General features: G+C 61.2%; 2 protein-coding genes across 5 annotated transcripts; both read left to right on the top strand.

Annotated features, from left to right (window-relative positions):
• Window positions 1-1,112: 1,112 nt before the first annotated feature.
• CDK2AP2 (cyclin dependent kinase 2 associated protein 2) lies at window positions 1,113-3,506 on the top strand. Of its 3 annotated transcripts, none has more exons than XM_032639043.1 (4): window positions 1,113-1,817; window positions 2,123-2,223; window positions 2,311-2,443; window positions 2,980-3,506. In XM_032639043.1, the coding sequence occupies exons 1-4, from the start codon at window positions 1,736-1,738 to the stop codon at window positions 3,045-3,047; spliced, it is 384 nt and encodes a 127-aa protein (XP_032494934.1). In that variant the 5' UTR covers window positions 1,113-1,735; the 3' UTR covers window positions 3,048-3,506. The 3 variants fall into 3 exon arrangements, with proteins under 3 accessions (XP_032494934.1, XP_032494935.1, XP_032494932.1); XM_032639044.1 differs by having other exon boundaries at window positions 1,166-1,959; XM_032639041.1 differs by having other exon boundaries at window positions 1,656-2,223.
• A 145-nt stretch (window positions 3,507-3,651) lies between these two features.
• On the top strand, window positions 3,652-17,969 carry PITPNM1 (phosphatidylinositol transfer protein membrane associated 1). Of its 2 annotated transcripts, XM_032639032.1 has the most exons (24): window positions 3,652-4,857; window positions 5,800-5,918; window positions 7,404-7,618; window positions 7,703-7,824; window positions 8,029-8,253; window positions 9,728-10,054; window positions 10,132-10,227; window positions 10,313-10,420; window positions 11,140-11,201; window positions 11,295-11,545; window positions 11,863-12,052; window positions 12,152-12,259; window positions 12,481-12,638; window positions 12,737-12,942; window positions 13,396-13,566; window positions 14,233-14,397; window positions 14,626-14,774; window positions 14,900-15,010; window positions 15,441-15,557; window positions 15,770-15,918; window positions 16,004-16,153; window positions 16,234-16,417; window positions 16,711-16,839; window positions 17,473-17,969. In XM_032639032.1, the coding sequence occupies exons 2-24, from the start codon at window positions 5,841-5,843 to the stop codon at window positions 17,734-17,736; spliced, it is 3,735 nt and encodes a 1,244-aa protein (XP_032494923.1). In that variant the 5' UTR covers window positions 3,652-4,857; window positions 5,800-5,840; the 3' UTR covers window positions 17,737-17,969. The 2 variants fall into 2 exon arrangements, with proteins under 2 accessions (XP_032494923.1, XP_032494922.1); XM_032639031.1 differs by lacking the exon at window positions 3,652-4,857 and having other exon boundaries at window positions 5,692-5,918; window positions 15,326-15,557; window positions 15,990-16,153.
• The last annotated feature ends 309 nt before the right edge of the window (window positions 17,970-18,278 follow it).

Raw genomic sequence — 18,278 nt, 5'->3', positions numbered from 1 at the left:
ATCATCTTGTATATTCCTGCCCCAGTCCTAGAATCTGCCATTTCTCCAAGGAACCCTGCTTCATTTTATTGGAGAATGGTATTCGAAACCAAGATCTGGGTGCAAGCATGCTTCTAGGCCCTCTCAGCCGATAGAGTGATGAGATATATATGTATACTAACCTGTGAACATAGAAATTTTAAAATATTTCTGTATGTAACCAACTGTATTTATATCAAGCTAAACATGAGTTCCTACTGATACCTCCAACTCTACTCCATTACCACATGGATCATTCTGGCCTCCTCCTCCTCGCTTACCTGTAACTTCTCATTCCAACATTGTACATGTGTAGTGGTTTCCGAATTGTTAACCCGTACCGCCATGGGAAACCACGTCATCAACTAGGGTCCAGTGCTTATGTGCAGTGCTTTTAGTCTTTTTCTTACAGACACCACTCATTTTCAGACTAGCACCTTATTCCACCACTCCCTTCACTGAAGCTGTTTCATACATTTGTGATACAGTTTGATTCTTTTGTCATATTCTGCATTCCATCCTGGGATCCCCTGACCTCCTAAATGATTTTTTTAATCATTAAAAAATATTCGTGATTGAAGCTCACTCTTTGACAAATGCTTAAGAGGAGAATGAAACAGTAAGCACTTTATGAATATTCACTTAATCCACACAACAACCTTAAGAGATAGTTATTATTAGCGTCCCCATTTTACAGACGGGGAAGCTGAGGCCTATTGAGGTAACTTGCCCAAGGGCAAATCAGTCAGTCTGACTCCAGATGGTGCTGTAGTCCATGATCCAGGACGGCGCATGGTACAGGGCCCGGTATGCAGTTTAGTATTCAAGGTTAGCTGTTCCTGCTATTGTCATTATGAGGCACCGGCGTGGGGCCTTAGGGGTGTGGGGGGTGGGGTGCAGGTTGAGGAGCCTTTGAGGTCGCCCTTGGACCTTACACCAGCCTAGACCCGAGGTCCAGGCAATTGGGAGGAAGAAGCGCATCAACAGCGTTGGTGACGGACCCGTTGCCATGGGAACAGACGGAGGCCTCAGGAGGGCGCATGCGCCGATCGAGGACAGGTTGCTGAACCGGTGAAAGGTGACGTAAAAGCGCACGGGGTGGGGCGCAGGGTGGGGAACGTCAAAGCCCTGCGTCCTCCGGCACTCAGAGCTGAGGAAAGGCGCGCGCGCCCGCGCGCGCGGCGGCGACGGCGGCGGCGCCGGCGACAGCAGGCCAGCTGGACCGGGACCGGGCAGCGGGAAGCTGACGTACGAAGCAACGTGAGTGAGGCGCGAGGGTGGCACCCGAGCCCGGGAAGCCCGGCTCGGCGCGAACCGCGGCGGACCAGACCCAGGTCCAGGCTTCCGAGGCCCCGCCTCTCGGGTTTTGGGACTAATCGGATTGAGAGCGCGCCGGCCCGGGCCGCGAACTCGCCAATTGCGGAGGGCGTCGGCCACCGCCCAATCCGAAGCAGACAGGTGCGAGGTCCGGAAGGCGGAGACCAATCAGCAGCGGTTGCGGCCTGTTGGGGCCGGTCTCGGCCAATGAGAAGGCCCGAGTGACATCTTCGCGCGCCAATCGGGAGTGAAGGAGCGTTCGTACCCGCCCGCCCTTCCGGCCTGAGCTCTATTTACCAGGGGCGTGCTGCCGGCTTGCCAATCAGAGCGCGGCTGAGCGGCCAGGCAGCCAACCCGGGAGGAGCGGCCGGCCGGCGTCTGCCGCACCCAGGAGTTGGGGATGTCCTACAAACCCATCGCCCCCGCCCCCAGCAGCACCCCCGGCTCCAGCACCCCTGGGCCCGGCACCCCGGTCCCTACAGGTGAGGATCCAGCTCCACCCCTGCTTGCCTGCCCGGGCGGTCGAGGTCTCGAAGAGAAGACGGCTTGAGTTCTGCAATACTGGGCCTGCCGCCTACCCTCGCTGAGCCTCAGTTCGCTGGCCTGTGAAGTGGGCGTGGTCACGTAAGGGCTTGTTGGTGAAGCGCAGGGGGAGGGGTTTATCCTGAAGTTTAGCAGCCTGGAATGAAGCCCTTTGGAGGGAATCGGGCGAATCTGGTCCGGGGCTTGGAACGTCGGGGCGAGGCGTCCCTGCCCCACGCTGACCTCTTACTGGCGCATGTTGCAGCCGGAAGTGTCCCATCGCCGTCGGGCTCGGTGCCTGGAGCCGCTGCCCCTTTCAGACCACTGTTTAACGACTTTGGACCGCCCTCCATGGGCTATGTGCAGGTGAGTGGAGCCGAGGGATTGCCTATGGATGGGGACTGGGGGCTCCTTCTTGGCCTGAGCTCACTGCCCTGTTCTCTTTTGACATAGGCAATGAAACCACCTGGTGCCCAGGGCTCCCAGAGCACTTACACCGACCTGCTGTCGGTCATAGAGGAGATGGGCAAAGAGATCCGGCCCACCTATGCTGGCAGCAAGAGCGCCATGGAGCGCCTGAAGAGAGGTAAGTGAGGCCAGGCCCACCGCCCCTGCCCGGGAGACAAACACTGGACTTCACTAGTGCTTCACTAGGTAGGGAAGGAAAGACATCTGGAGGCCACCTGAGCCAAGCCTGGACTAGGGCCAGGATCACTATCCAGAGAGGCTGGGTTTTTTGGTTTGTTTTTTGTGTTTTTTTGGCCACGCCATGCAGCATGCGGGATCTTAGTTCCCCGACCAGAGATCGAACCCATGCCCCCTGCATTGGGAGCGTGGAGTCTTAACCACAGGACCACCAGGGAAGTCCCCCAGAGAGGCGTTTTAAATTGAATTGACATTGAGTTAATTTCCAGGGAAGGACCTGGGAGTTTGTATTTCAACAGGGCAAATTTGAGGATTAACCTCTAAACCTCTAACCTCATCCAGCCCCTCATTAGATTATAGTCCCTTTTACTGAAAGGGAAGGGGATGGAGAGGGAGGGTGTTTTTCACTGGCGGGTGAACTTGGGACTGTGGAGGGTCGCTGAGATCCTGTATGTTACTTCCGCATCCACACCCCAGGCATCATCCATGCCCGGGCGCTAGTCAGAGAGTGCCTGGCAGAGACAGAGCGGAACGCCCGCACGTAACAGGACTCGACTCCGCCTCAGCATCTGGACCTTTCCGGGCCACTGCAGAGCACCTGCTTCTCCCTGGCCTTCACCCCGAGTTGCACTTCCCATCCTGGGCTTCCTGTTCTGTGTCCTTTGGTGGGTGCCCTCCAGGAACCAGTGGGCGGCTCTCGCTCCAGTCGGCAGCACTAACTGGAAACCCCCAAAAGAGTTAGCAGCGAGGTCACTGTGAATCCCACCCATGACCTGCCAACAGTGTTGATCCAACTGGAGCTTTCTCCTTTCAGTGGCCCCCACCACTCAGCACTTACCCAGGACTTCTCACCACTTTTCCCAGACCCCTTCTCCCCAGCAGGGCCTCAGAAGGCCTGTCGCCTCCCTGCCCTGTCTCCTGGGCCGTGGCGACTCTTTTCTCAGTGTCTTTTGCTAAATATGCCCTTTTTGTATAAATACAAGATAATTTGGAGTGTTCTCTCAGCTCGTAGTTTCTGAGTCTGGTGCTTTTGCTAAGCCTGGATGGGCGGAAGGTGGGGTGCAGTGGGTGGGAGAGAGGCCCACGGAGCCTGGCTTTGCCTTGCCTCCACTATCCATTGACCTTGAGTGGAACCCTGCCCTTCTCTGGCCCTCAGCCTTCCAGCTGTAAGTAGTGGAAAGGGTGAGCTCCAGTAGCCGAGTGCCCTGCCCTCCTTCACGTGATGCCACCAGGGGGCAGCGCAGGGCCTTGGCTGCCTCCACGGCTGGAGGGCACTGTCTCCAGCCTGAGCCTAGAGGGTTCTTGCCCTGGACTAGCAGTGCCTAGCTGGTGGAAATGCCAGTTCACTTAAGCCACACCCTCACGTGCCTTAATGCCCTAACATCCTAAGCTCAGAATCAGCCCTGGAGGCTCTGAATACACCCCATCTCTGAGTCCTCAGAGAGGAAAGAAAGGGAGCATTGCTGCTTCCCTCCCCACAGGACCTGAGAAACAGTCAAGGAGAGAGAACTGGTTTCCAACATGGGTGAGACCCAGCTCGGTGCTGCCATACACTGTCCCAGTGCCTTGTAGCTGACTGGGTGTGGTCCCACGAGCCCAACCCTAGGCTGTCTCAGCCTTTGCGCAGGATCTGGTGGCCATTGACCGGACTGTGGACCCAGAAGATATAGAGGGGGGAAAGCCATGGGTCCCCATTCATGGACTAGCGCAAAGATTTGGAGTGACTGCAGGCCTCTGCCTGTGTGTGTGGCAGAATGACCCTAGAGGTCTGGGGCACTGGAACCCCACCAGCTAGGTAGAGGCAAGTCAGAGACCAGCTTCTGGCTGCACTTTGGACGGGGAGGCATTTCCCCCGCCCTGGGCCTCAGGATCCAAGGGCCTGGGAAGTTGGGAATGGGACTCTGTCATATTTCCATAGCACACAGGAGGGCTGGGCCAGGGTGGAGGTGGGAACCCAGAGTGCTTTGGGGATCCCAAAGAATACAGCGGGACTGAGAAGCGCCAGCCTTTGGAGAAGGGCCTCTTCTTCCCCCGCCGCGTAGGGGAAGGAAGAATGGGGCCGCCCTCCTCCGCCGCGGGCGGGGCTGCCCGGACCCGGCCCGGGTTGGGGGGAGGGCCGCCGGGCCCAGGAAGGAGGCGGGGCGGCCGCAGTGACGCGGCGGGCGACGGGAAGGACAGCAGGGGCACCGGCGGGCAGACCTGGAGGAAGGTCGGGGCCATGGGCCCGCGCTTCGCTTCCAGGGGGTCCGGCCACCGCTGGAATCCGAAGCCGGGGCTCGGGGCGCTGGGGGCTCTGACCCGCCGCCCGTCCGCCCCCGCCCGTACCGGGTGAGGGGCGCCCGCCCTAAACTAGAGGTGAGCCGGGACGTTGGCGGGCGGGCCAAGAGCACGGCGGGGGACGGGGACGCCGGGGAGTGGAAGGAAGTGGAGACAACGGGGGCCTCTCGCCTGCTCAGTGGGTGAGAGGTGTAGGTAGGGGCTGCAGCGAAACCGGGGCGCAGGTGGACGGAGGGGGTCTCTCAGGGCGGGGGCCCGTGGGATACTTCTGCCTCAGCCCGAAGAGGGGTCAGCCCTCGGGAAGGATGATGGGGCGGCTGCGTAGACAAGTGCCGGGAGTCCAGAAAGGATGCTGGGAAGGGGAGAGTTGGGGACTGGGCTGCCGGCCAGGGTGGGGAAGGCAGGTCTAGCGGGCGGAGGTGTTAGTTATCGGGTCTTTGAAGGTAGGTTCGGGGGCGGGGGGTGGGGAACACTGACAGAGATGCTGAGGAGGGGTGCACGGGGCTGCTCCGCGTAGAGACACCCCAGGGGACAAGGTTCTAAGTGGACGTCCAAGAGTGGGGGACACGGGACCGACTCGGGGAAAGGGATGCAAGGGGCGGGCCCCGAGGGGCCGGTTGTGGAAGGCGGGCCCGGAAGGAGGGGCCCGGGGGTTCCTGGGGGCGGGTCCCCGAGGGATGCCATTCCGAGGGGCTTGGACGCGGACGCGGCCGGAGAGGCAAGGCTGGCCAGCCAGCCCGCCGGCCTGAGCCCGCGGCTCCGGGGGGCCAGCGTCAGCGCGCGGTTGCCGTGGCGATGGGCGGGCGGGGGGCGGGGGCTGCGCGGAAAAGAGGTCAGCGCTCAGCCTCGCCGAGGCTCCCGGCCCCCCGCGGCGCTGGCTGCAGAGCTGGGCTCGTCTCTGCCTCCCCTGCGGCGAGCCCGGGCATGGGGTCGCCGGGCCCGAGCCCCTCGGCCCTCGCGCGGGTCTCGGGGCCGCGCGCCGCCGCCCCGCACTGACGGCCGCGCGGTGTCCTGCGCCAGCGGGAGCGGAGGCCGCGCAGCGCCGGCCGAGCGCCTTCAGGATGCTCATCAAGGAGTACCACATTGTGCTGCCCATGAGCCTGGACGAGTACCAGGTGGCCCAGCTCTACATGATCCAGGTGAGGGCGGTGGGAAGTAGGCGACCAAGGCGCGGGGTGGGAGGAGGTATGCTTCATGTTTGGTGTCCGCAGGAGCGCGTAGGCCGCACCTGGGACCAGGGGCCGGGCCCAGCTCAATCCCCCTCCAGTCCCGCTCTGGGGCTTGGAAGGGCTCAGGCCAGAGGAGGAGAGAGAGCTTCCCCGGTCGGATGTGGGGGAGGGGTGGTGGTGGTTAAAGTCTGTGGGAAGAGCGGCGGAAGGGCCTAGTGGTGCCTCCCCACCCCAAGTGCCCAGCCCCTCCTGTGCGCTCAGCCCCCATCTGACCTCCTTTAATCCTCCTTAGAATGGGTAATCCTTTGGGGGTAAGCAAAGGAGCGCATGAGGATGCAAAAGAGCGGGAGGCAGAAAGTGAGGAGCAGGTCTCAGGTGGTACGGAAAGACTGGGAGGGGTTCCCAGAGGGCCTTGGCAGGACCTCGGCAGCCCCAGGTGGTCAGGGAGTTGGGCTGAGGATCAGGCCCCAAATCTGTCATAGAGAGGAGCAGGCAGGGACCCCACATGCTGAGGTCTGGGCTAAGAGGAAGGGGGTAGAGGTCTGGCCCTGGACGTCAGGAAGAATGAGCCAGAGCAGGCTCTCAGGGAGGGGAGAGGGTTGGTGCCCGTTCCAGACGTGCTCCCCAGAAATGTGGGACCAGAGTCTGAGCAGGCAAGGGGGCCGGCATCTGGCCTCAGAGGGTTAAGTGGGCCAGGTTCAAACTCCAGAGCTATGTAAGGACGGGATCTGAGTGCTCTCCAACTATGAGGGGTGTGGCAGGAGCTGGTGTTGGGGTCCTAGAAAGGTGGGGACCCCTTTTACTCTCCTGGATTCCTCCAGCCCACGCACCCTGGCCCCTTGCCAGCAGCACGCGCCCACCTCAGGAGCTTACACTGGCTTCCCCTCTGCCGCGAATAGTGCCCCCACCTCACACCTGCTCAGCACCCTCCCTTCCCCCAGCTCATCTTCAGATCAAGGTCATGTTATCTTCTCAATGAGGCCTTCCCTGACCATCCCATCAAAATTGCAACCCCCAGCCCTATCCCCCTTACCCGATTCTGTGCTTTCTTTTTACCACAGCACTTAGCACCTTCTAATTTGCTTTTTTTTGTTTTCTGTCTGTTACCTATCTCCCTCCACTGGAACATGAGTTGCACAGGGGCAGGCAGGGGTCTGTGTTCTGTACATCAACAGACCCCAATTAACATAATCCCAAACATTGTCTGGAATAGAGCAGACAACAAATACTTGAATGACTGAGTGAGTCCTGGCTTGCAGAACCCTATAGGGGACTGGACAGTGGCTGTAATCCTGACCCCAGGAACTACAGGGGACCAGGGTCGGGTTTCAGAGAGTTAGAACGGCTGGAACTAGGGCCTCAGAGCTGCACAGGGGACCAGGCCTAGCTTGGGATCCCATCCCAGGAGCTGATCTGGGGCTGAGCTGCCCGTTCTACTCTTGCCCTGGGCTGCAGAAAAAGAGCCGCGAAGAGTCAAGTGGTGAGGGCAGTGGCGTGGAGATCCTGGCCAACCGGCCCTACACGGATGGGCCCGGTGGCAGTGGGCAGTACACACACAAGGTGTACCACGTGGGCTCCCACATCCCAGGCTGGTTCCGGGCACTGCTGCCCAAGGCCGCCCTCCAGGTGGAGGAGGAATCCTGGAATGCCTATCCCTACACCCGCACCCGGTGAGTGGGTGGGGCAGGTCTGGGGCCAGGAGGGGAACAGCCCTGGTGGGCACAGCCGTGACCCTCACCCCACCCTCTGCCCAGGTACACCTGCCCCTTTGTGGAGAAATTCTCCATTGAAATAGAGACCTATTACCTGCCTGATGGGGGGCAGCAGCCGAATGTCTTCAACCTGAGTGGGGCTGAGCGGAGACAGCGCATCCTGGGTGAGGCCTGGAGCCAGCGGGGGGACCGTGGAGCCCCTCTCAGGACACCTGCCACCTCAACAGGCGGCCTCTGACAAGTCCCAGGCTCTCTCCCGGTCTAGGCTTCCTGTGCATGGAAAGTTGCCCCCCCAATCCCGAGGTGGGGGAGGAGTGGCAGGGGCCAGAGGGGGCTGCTGTTGCTCAGCGCTGCCGGAACCCCCCCAGATACCATCGACATCGTGCGGGATGCAGTGGCCCCAGGCGAGTACAAAGCGGAAGAAGACCCCCGGCTGTACCGCTCGGCCAAGACAGGCCGAGGACCGCTGGCTGATGACTGGGCACGCACAACAGCCCAGACGGGGCCCCTCATGTGCGCCTATAAGCTGTGCAAGGTTGAGTTCCGCTACTGGGGCATGCAGGCCAAGATCGAGCAGTTCATCCACGATGTCGGTGAGCGCCCAGCCTCGCGAGGTTCTATTTACTCGGCATGCACCAGGCCGTGCGTTTGAGCCAGGGATGCTCCCTGTCTACTGGGGACACAGAAACATAAAGCCGTCATTTCCGTTTGATGTGGTGGGCACTGAGGCAGAGGGGAGCCGCACAGCCTAGCTAGGGGTTGGGGGAGCCTAGCCTTGAGGTACAGGTGAGAGTCGGGCGGGCAAGAAGCTGACAACGTGATCTCTGAGGTCCATGCCGGTTCTGACATTCAGAGCTGCTGCTTCTCATCCATTAAAATTCTAAGACTCTCCAGTGTTCTGTGGGTCAAGCGAGACTTAGAGGCTCTCAGGAGGGTCCCCAGCTCTAACCTGCAACACGCTAAGGAGTGCAGGCCACAGCTGTGACTCTGTCGCTCTCTCCGAGTCCCATCCTTTGGCCCTGTTGTCCAGGAGGCCCTGTTTCATGCCCCCCCAAAACTAACCCCACAGTTCCTGCGGCTCAGCCCTGCCCCACCTCCCAGGTCTGAGGGTAGACTACCTGCAGGTAGAAGGATGGGGGTGTCCAGGGACCTGGGTTCCATTCCACCACGAACCCTCATGGAAACTCTCCTCCAGGGAGATACTTCCCATCTCTGCGCCTTAATTTTCCCTTCTGTCAATGAGGAAGAGGTTGGGCCAGATAGTAAAAAGCTAATATTGATCACCACGTGCCTAATTCTTTGCTAATCACTTCCCATGCAAGATCTCCTTTAACACCCCCAACACCCCTCAAGGTAAGGACAATTATCATTCCCATTTTACAGATGAGGAAATTTAACTCAGAGAGTAATACAGGCACCGTAGCTTAAATTTGGAAAAATGCCAAAAAGCACAAATTAAAAAAATGAAACTCACCCACATATAACCACTATTAAGATTCTGGTGTATTTCCTTCCAGAAGTTTATCACAATAATTCGGTCATTATGACGTTATTTCCTAGATATTGAAGTCTCTAACTTTAGTCCTCTGCTTAGGATGAAACTATCCCAGAACGGGTACCATGTTTTGCTTCATTAAGTGCCAACACTTCCATGAACTCTTAACACCTTCATTAACCATCAACAATTTCATTAACTATCAACGCCTTAATTGTTAACTCTTGTGAAGAAATCAGCAGGAGGCCAGCTGAAAGAAGCAAGAACAAACATTGCTCCCAGCTTCCCAGGGTGTCGGGGTGGGCTCAGCGCTCAGAGTTGGGGTGTCCAGAGGGATAAAAGAGGCAGTGGGCAGGGAGGGAGGTGGGGCAGGAAGACAAATGCCCCAGTTTCCACTCCCGTCTCCCAGACAGTGCCCACCCTGCCCTACTCTGTGGCCCTGGGTGGGTGGTGAGCCCAGGGGAGCCATTACCTGAACTCATGGGCTGGGCATGTGGCTGCAGTGGCAGGGAAACTCGGGGCTGGGGCGTGCGGGTGGGGAGGGCATGGCTTTGATGCCTGGGCGCCTGCAGGTCTGCGTCGGGTGATGCTGCGGGCCCACCGCCAGGCCTGGTGCTGGCAGGACGAGTGGACAGAGCTGAGCATGGCTGACATCCGGGCACTGGAGGAAGAGACCGCCCGCATGCTGGCACAGCGCATGGCCAAGTGCAACACAGGCAGTGAGGGGCCCGAGGCCCAGCCCCCCGGGAAGCCAAGCGCTGAGGCCCGGGCTGGGGCCAGCCGTGCTGGCACCCCCGATGGGCCCGAGGTGCCCCCAGGCCCCGATGCCTCGCCTGATGCCAGCTTCAGCAAGCAGTGGTCCTCGTCCTCCCGTTCCTCCTACTCGTCCCAGCATGGAGGTGAGGCTGAGGCACAGGGGCAGGAGGGAGCGGCCCTCAGGCTGGACTCCCAGGCTGAGGCCAATGTGGCCCTGCAGGGGGCGTGTCTCCCCAGACTCTGTCCGAGTGGCGCATGCAGAACATCGCCCGAGACTCTGAGAACAGCTCTGAGGAGGAGTTCTTTGATGCCCACGGTCAGCACCCGAGACCTGTTAGGGGAGGGGAGGTGGTCCCTGAGCAGCTCCCGCCAGCCCATGACGCAGCCCCTCGTCCCTTCAGAAGGTTTCTCGGACAGTGACGAGGTTTTCCCCAAGGAGATGACCAAGTGGAACTCCAATGACTTCATCGACGCCTTTGCCTGCCCCATGGAGGCAGAAGGGGCGCCAGGTAAAGATCGCGCATCCAGTTGCCAGCCACCAGCACTCCGTATGCGGTGGGGACTTGGAGAACAACTCATTCCTAAGTGTAATGGGGTCCTGAGATGAATGTCAGTCCAGAAAGGGTGCTCATTAAATACACAGACGAATAATGAGCAGATAATGGGTGGATGGATGGATGTGGGGCGTGTATTCAGGGTTCAGACACAGCACAGAGAATGGAGGAATTCATTTGGAGTCCAGGAAGGCTTTACGTGGGAGGTGATGTCTAAGCTGGAGTTTGAAGGATTGGATGAGCTCTGTCCAAAAGAACTTTCTGAGATGATGGAGATGCTCTAGCCACTAGCCACATGTGGCTAGCAAGTACTTGAAATGTGGCGAGTGGGACTGAGGAACTGAAATTGGTATTGTTATTTTAATTCATTTCAGTTTAAGTAGGCACATGTGACTAGTGGCTACCATATTGGACAGGGCAGGATTAGAAGGAATTTTCCAGGCAAACAGGGCTTGTGCGGAGAAGCATGCCTGTCAGCAGCAGGACTGGCCATGTGCAAAGACGCAGAAACGTGAAATGACCTGGGAGAGTCGGGTGAGAGGAGAAGGTCAGAGGAAGATGGGGGGCGAGGGCGGGTGCCCAGGCAGACAGCAGAGCAGGGGTGCCTGAAGTACCAGATGAGGGGATCCCCACAGACCCCTCAGTCCCCTTCACTGGCTTTCCCTATCCTGCAGACCCTGGAACCGAGTCCACCAAAGATATCGGGGATGGGGCCCGAGCACCCAGGGACCCAGAAGTGAGTATGGTCGGCCACCCCACGTCTCATTCTGCCCACCCACCGGCCAGGCCACTGCTCTGACATCCCCGGCACCCCCCCTGTGCCCCGCAGGGCCCGGATGGAGCGGGGGACCTGGGGGCGGAGACATGCGCAGTCCACGCCCTCTTCCTCATCCTGCACAGCGGCAACATCCTAGACTCGGGCCCTGGAGACACCAGCTCCAAACAGGCGGACGTGCAGACGCTAAGCCTGGCCTTCGAGGCCGTCACCCGCGTCCACTTCCCCGAGGCCCTGGGCCACGTGGCGCTGCGCCTGGTGCCCTGCCCACCCATCTGCACCGCTGCCTATGCCCTTGTCTCCAAGTACTGGTCAGGGATGGGAGGGTGGGGGACACACGGGGTCCCCAAGGTGTGGACAGCCACTTGGGGGCTCCTGAGACCAGAGAGGCCCCATGGGGGGAGGGGGAGGAGGCCAGGAAGCCAAACACCTGGGCTGGTCACCTACCCAGCTGGATTTCAGTTTCTAGTCAATGGCTCCATCACAAAGGCCTCTGGGATACTGACGGGCCCCACAAAGGCCCTCCAGTGCTAGGACTTGCCAACAGGTCAAGGGGACTTAGAGGGGGCAGTGGAGGGCCTGGAGGCCCCCCACCCATCCATTATACCCCCTCCTCCTACAGCCTGAGCCCCTACAGCCATGACGGTGACAGCCTGTCCCGCTCCCAGGACCACATTCCACTGGCTGCCCTGCCGTTGCTGGCCACCTCATCCTCCCGATACCAGGGCGCTGTGGCCACGGTCATTGCCCGCACTAACCAGGCCTACGCCGCCTTCCTGCGCTCGTCTGAGGGTGTCGGCTTCTGCGGGCAGGTCAGGAGTTAGGGATGTTCCCGGGGAACTGGCCGCGGGAGCCCCCCATCCTCCTGCCTCTGCCGCAGCCCCTCCTGATGGCGCTGCCCTTCCACCCAGGTGGTGCTGATTGGGGATGGCGTCGGTGGAATCCTGGGCTTTGACGCACTCTGCCACAGTGCCAGCGCGGGCACTGGGAGCCGCAGCAGCAGCCGCCGAGGAAGCACGGTCAGTGTGACGGGACCCGCCTCCCCAGGAGGCTCTAGTTCTCTGCCCCTGGAATATGCCCTCTCTCCGGCCTGTCCCCTGCTGCCTCCTTCCACCTCCTCTGGGGCTCTACTCTTTGTTTAAGTCCCTGCCCAACCCCCAAGCCTCTTTCCTCACTTCCAAATAAGTAGAAATCGACTGTCTCCAGTCCTAAGGCTGTTTCTGTCCCCTATTCCGTCTAGAACAATGAGCTGCTCTCCCCGGAGGTTGGCCCAGTGCGGGATCCCCTGGCAGATGGGGTGGAGGGACTGGGCCGGGCCAGCCCAGAGCCCTCAGTGCTGCCTGCCCAGCACACCCACAGCGACATGGCCAGTCCTGAGCCCGAGGGCTCTCAAAACAGGTGACATTCCTGCCCCATCAACCCCAAACTGGGCTTGTGCTGGGCTGCGGAAGCAGCAGCACTGAGCACCCTCCGCCCCCCCCCCCCCCCCCCCGCAGCCTGCAGACGGTCCCCTCAGCCACCTCCTCTGGGGAGCCCAGACGGGCAAGCACAGCCTCCTGTCCACCCGCTGCCGCCTCTGAGGTTCCTGATGGTCTCACCAGTGCCACCCGCCTTGACTTCAAGGTCTCCGGCTTCTTCCTCTTTGGCTCCCCTCTGGGCCTGGTGCTGGCTCTGCGGAAAACCGTGATGCCCACGTTGGAGGGTGAGCCCTCAGGGTGGGGGTGGGCTTCACCTGCCCCTCCCCCGTCTCCTCTTTGTTTCATCTGAAATGGGGGTGTTTATACCATTCCCCACCGTACAAATAAATGGCTTGGCTAGAGAGGGAAAACCTGAGGCCCAGAAAGAAGGGACTTGCCAAGGCCAAGTGTCCCGAAGTGCACCAGGAGGAACGCATACCCACAGATGCTTTCATGAGAGGGGGTCCAACAGGCATGGGGAACGCTTCCTCTTGAACATCAGCAAATCGAAGGCTCTGATCTCTTTTTAGCCGAGAGACCTGTCTCACTTTTAAGCACTCCCAGGGACCTCCCAGGGAGTAGAGTCTGGGAAGTGCTGGTTCAGGGTCACATAGCATGTCAGGGTGCCGCTTCCCACAACCCCTGCCTCCCAGTATGCCCAGATGAATCCCCTCCCCCCTTTATCTTCTGGGTACCAGTGGCCCAGATGCGGCCAGCCTGTGAGCAGATCTACAACCTTTTCCATGCGGCCGACCCCTGCGCCTCCCGCCTTGAGCCCCTGCTGGCCCCCAAGTTCCAGGCCATCGCCCCACTGGCTGTGCCGCGCTACCAGAAGTTCCCCCTGGGAGACGGCTCATCCCTGCTGCTGGGTATGCCGCCAACCAAGATAAAGGGGAGAAAGAGGACGCCACCAACAGTGAGGGATGGGTGTGGGCCCCCCTCTCCCAAGAAGACATGAGGTAGTTCCCACATCATTGGTACTCTCTCATGTCACCACTCCAGGACCAGGGAGCCCTCCCCTGGCCCCTTTGGCAGTCTGGATCCCCAAGACCCTCTAACATTCTCTGCCCAGAAGTTGGGGGCAGTGGTGACAACTGGGCTGAAGGGAGGAGGTGGTGACACCGAGAGCAGCCGCCCACCACCGGCGGGGAGAGGGGCCGCTGTGTCTGTGTGTAGGGATGCATTGTGTCTCCGCATGCACTTGTGTTCGTGTATTGGTTTGGGGTGTGTACTTGTGTGCATGCAAGTGAGTAGCCATTTGGCCCCATGAGACAAGTGGGCCTGGGTCCAGGTGGCGGCGGCAGTCATGCCGGCAGGAATGCAGCTGGCTGTTGGGGTGAGCTAACAGGAGAGGACATCCACCCTTCACCTCCACCCAGATGTGGGGCACTTCAGCCTCAGCCAAGACCCAACCAGGGAGGGCTGGCAAGGGGGATGGTGGAGGGATGGGGGCCAGGCTGTCCTGGAACCTTGGGTGGGAAGACGGGAGGGTGGCCTGGCCCAGCCCGCCACTGAGGTCGCCCGTCCGCCCACAGCTGACACTCTGCAGACCCACTCAGGCCTCTTTCTGGAGGAGCTGGAGATGTTGGTGCCCTCAACACCCACCTCTACCAGCGGAGCCTTCTGGAAGGGCAGTGAGCTAGGCAGTGATCTGCCAGCCCAGCCAGCTGCCCCCAGCACCACCAGTGAGGTGGTTAAGAGTAAGTCAGCCAGCCACCCAGCCTGGGGAGGGAATACTTATTCCACCTTCAAAGCCCAGCTGAAACATCCTTGCCCCAAGCATTTGCTCTGGAATGAGTGTGCCCTAGCACCCAACTCCAGACTCAGCAGGGTTGGCAGAAAAGAGGGAGGGAAGAGCATTAGGGGCCAGACGGGTGGGCATGGGGTGGGAGGCCACCCCTGACTCACTGCCCACCGTGGCCGTACAGTCCTGGAGCGCTGGTGGGGGACCAAGCGAATTGACTACTCGCTGTACTGCCCTGAGGCGCTCACCGCCTTCCCCACCGTCTCGCTGCCCCACCTCTTCCACGCCAGCTACTGGGAGTCGGCGGATGTGGTGGCCTTCATCCTGCGCCAGGTGGGCCCAGGGATGCGGGGTGGGAGAGGGAACCGGACAATGATAGGGAGCCGTGGGCTGGGGGAGGGGCAGCCCCAGGCACCCTTCCCCCCTTCACGTGGCCTTGCTGGTCCGATTCTCCGCAGGTGATGGAGAAAGAGCAGCCAGAGCTGGCCGAGTGCGAGGAGCCGTCCGTCTACAGCCCGGCCTTCCCCAGGGAGAAGTGGCAGCGCAAACGCACCCAAGTCAAGATTCGGGTACGTGCCCTGCCCCGCGAGCCCTCAAGAGCGAGGCCCTGCCTACTCTCCCCAGAATCCCCGCCCCTCAAGACCTTCCGGGGTCCAATCCCGCCCGCTGGTCCTGTGTCCTGGTCCCACCTCCTCATGCCTCGGCCCCGCCCCTGGGTACCAACTGGTCTCCTCCCTTAACCATCCCGCCACCACCTCATCCTCTGCACCCCAACCTGTCATGCCTCCCCGCCCTCGGAACTGCCCTCCACACGGAGGCCCTCATGACCTCAGATCGGGGTCAGCAAAAGCGCCCACCCCTCGGGCCTCGCCCCTCTCTCGCAGCGACCCCGCCTCCTCCAGGCCGAGCGCCCCAGTCTGAGCGCGGGTCCCCCTCACCAGCACCTCCCGCATCCCTGTCACCTCTTTGCTGCGGGCTCACGCCGTCTCCTTCCACCAGAACGTCACTTCCAACCACCGCGCGAGCGACACGGTGGTGTGCGAAGGCCGCCCCCAGGTGCTGAACGGGCGCTTCATGTACGGGCCCTTGGACGTGGTCACGCTCACCGGAGAGAAGGTCAGGACACAGAGGCCTCAGTCCCGGGTAGACCGGCCGCCCTCGGGCAAACTCGCCCCAAGCGGGAGGTCCGGGTGCTGCCTCCTGTCCCACGGATAGCTCCCAGTCACACTAGGTTGAGCCCCCAACCCCGTCCTCCCCCAACAACAGGCGCGCCTCGGCCCTCCTCCGCTCAGCGTCAGGGGGACCCTCTCGCCCCCTCTGCCCGCTAGGTGGACATCTACATCATGACGCAGCCGCTGTCAGGCAAGTGGATCCACTTTGGCACCGAGGTCACCAACAGCTCGGGCCGCCTCACCTTCCCGGTGCCCGTGGAGCGTGCGCTGGGTATCGGCGTTTACCCGGTGCGCATGGTGGTCAGGTGAGCGCGGGGTGGGCCGGGCCTCTGCGGGGTGGGCTCCTCTGGACCCCGCCCCTATGTCGCTCAAGCAGTCCTTGGGCCGTAGGGGCGACCACACGTACGCTGAGTGCTGCCTGACGGTCGTGGCCCGCAGCACGGAGGCCGTGGTGTTCAGCATCGACGGCTCCTTCACCGCCAGCGTCTCCATCATGGGCAGCGACCCCAAGGTGCGCGCCGGCGCCGTGGACGTGGTCAGGTAGGAGCGGCCGCCCGGCTCGCCGTGGTGACTGGTCTCCAACCCTGGCGCGTGGAGCTGACCGCCGCCCCACCCTGCAGGCACTGGCAGGACGCGGGCTACCTGATCGTGTACGTAACGGGCCGGCCCGACATGCAGAAGCACCGCGTGGTGGCCTGGCTGTCACAGCACAACTTCCCCCACGGCGTAGTCTCCTTCTGCGATGGCCTCACCCACGACCCGCTGCGCCAGAAGGCGGTGTTTCTGCAGAGCCTGGTGCAGGAGGTGCGGCAACTGGGGAGGGTCCCGTCCCCGCCGTCGCCCCGGGAGGAGGCCCATCTGGTCTCACCCCCATCGGCCCCCGAACCTAACAGACCGCCAAGGCCCTCGTGGTCCCAGGGGCCCCTTGTCCTTGGGGCCAACTAGAGAGATACGGCTGGTCCCGACCCCACCCGGACCTGGTGAGGTAGACCATAGGGCCTCGACCCGAAACATTCTGAACCGGATGCCCGCCAGACCCCACCCCCTGCCTCACGACTCCGCCCCCCGGGGCTGCTGATTGGCCTCTCTGGCCACAGGTGGAACTGAACATCGTGGCCGGCTATGGGTCCCCCAAAGACGTGGCCGTCTATGCGGCGCTGGGCCTACCCCCGGGCCAGACCTACATCGTGGGCCGCGCCGTGCGGAAGCTCCAGGCACAGTGCCAGGTAAGGACCAAGTGAAGGTGGGGACTGCGAGCCAGCTGGGGAGTGGGAGCCTGGGTCTGGGCCGCAAGGACCACCCATGTGTTAAGAAGCACCTAAGGCAGGCGGCTGTGAGAAGGATGGCTGGCATCAGGGAACCTGGGCTCCTCCTAGGATGGGGGTCACAAGCAGCTTGGAGGTGCTGGGCAGGCCAGGATTGATAATATGCTCAAGACCTTGAGTACTGGTTCCACTTTGGCACGGTCCTGGGCATAGGCCTTGACCTTTCTGAGCCTCAATTTCTCGTCTGCAAAATGGAAATGATAAGATGGACCAGACCTCAACAGCTGTCACGAAGAGCACGTGATTTAGTGCGTATCAGCCTGCACGGGGCTGGGCGCAAAGCAAGTGCTTGCTAGACGTTAGTTGCTGTTGTTTCCCTCCAAAATCCCATTCTGCAGACGAGGAAACTCAAGATGAGACCCAGAGAGAGGCAGAGCCAGGAATAAAGGTGCCCTGGCTCAGCCTGGGGTTGGTCAGGCTGTGCCAGGCCTATAATGCAGCCAGCACTGCCCAGGACCCTGGGGAGGACAGTTGAGGGCAGCGTGTGGGCCTGAGACCAGCCATCCCCTCATCCCTGCCCACCTCTGCCCGCAGTTCCTGTCAGATGGCTATGTGGCCCACTTGGGCCAACTGGAGGCCAGCTCCCACCCTCATGCCCCCGTGGGACCCTCGAGGGCCGCCCTGGCCAAGAGCAGCTATGGCGGGGCTGCCCCTGTGGACTTCCTCCGAAAACAGAGCCAGCTGCTTCGCTCGAGGGGCCCCAGCCAGGCAGAGCGGGAGGGCCCAGGGACGCCGCCCACCACCCTGGCACGAGGCAAGGCCCGAAGCATCAGCCTCAAGCTGGACGGCGAAGAGTGAGGCCCAAACTGTGGCTGGACTTGGGTCATTTGCTCACACACTTGAGAGGCCCACGTGGCCGCATGTGGAAGGCTGGGCCCCCGGCCCCACATCCTGCATCTGTTTGCCCCTCGGTGTTAGTCCCCTTTCCTGTGGGGGGACCCAGCCCTGGGGGTGGGAGGAGGGAGCAGCAAGGGCCCAGAGGCTTTTCCAGTGTGTGTAAATCCATGAAAATAAACACCACCTGCGTCCCACCTGACTGCCCACCTGCTTGGCATCACAGGGCGGCCCAGCCCCCAGTTTCCAGTTCAAGAGAGATGCTGAAGGGCAAAGAGGAGTCAGGATGTGCCCAGGGTCACGCAGCAGGTCAGAGGACAGGGCCACGATTGGGGCCTGGAGAGCCAGCCTACCCCCGCCCTCCGCTCACCACCCGGGCTGGCCTTTCAGTTCCCAGGGGCCGCACTTGGCTCCTCATTGGAACCTCTGCCTGCATTAGCTGAGGCCATGGGATCAGAGGGGAGCCCACCTCACCGGACACTAGGCCCCCCCGGCTTGCACTTGCT

The sequence above is a fragment of the Phocoena sinus genome, chromosome 8, assembly GCF_008692025.1.
Source record: "Phocoena sinus isolate mPhoSin1 chromosome 8, mPhoSin1.pri, whole genome shotgun sequence".
Taxonomy (NCBI): domain Eukaryota; kingdom Metazoa; phylum Chordata; class Mammalia; order Artiodactyla; family Phocoenidae; genus Phocoena; species Phocoena sinus.
The sequence above is the reverse complement of the archived record's forward strand: the minus strand, read 5'-3'. Positions and strand labels throughout refer to the sequence as shown.

Excerpts from the sequence above, each read along its gene's own strand:
- CDK2AP2 (XM_032639041.1), top strand. The coding sequence starts at position 2,020 with ATGAAGCCCTTTGGAGGGAATCGGGCGAATCTGGTCCGGGGCTTGGAA. Across the intron at positions 2,224-2,310 it reads CCTCCATGGGCTATGTGCAG|GCAATGAAACCACCTGGTGC; the intron begins GTGAGTGGAGCC and ends CTTTTGACATAG. Across the intron at positions 2,444-2,979 it reads CATGGAGCGCCTGAAGAGAG|GCATCATCCATGCCCGGGCG; the intron begins GTAAGTGAGGCC and ends TCCACACCCCAG.
- PITPNM1 (XM_032639031.1), top strand. The coding sequence starts at position 5,841 with ATGCTCATCAAGGAGTACCACATTGTGCTGCCCATGAGCCTGGACGAG. Across the intron at positions 13,567-14,232 it reads CGGCTCATCCCTGCTGCTGG|CTGACACTCTGCAGACCCAC; the intron begins GTATGCCGCCAA and ends GTCCGCCCACAG. Across the intron at positions 15,558-15,769 it reads TCACGCTCACCGGAGAGAAG|GTGGACATCTACATCATGAC; the intron begins GTCAGGACACAG and ends TCTGCCCGCTAG.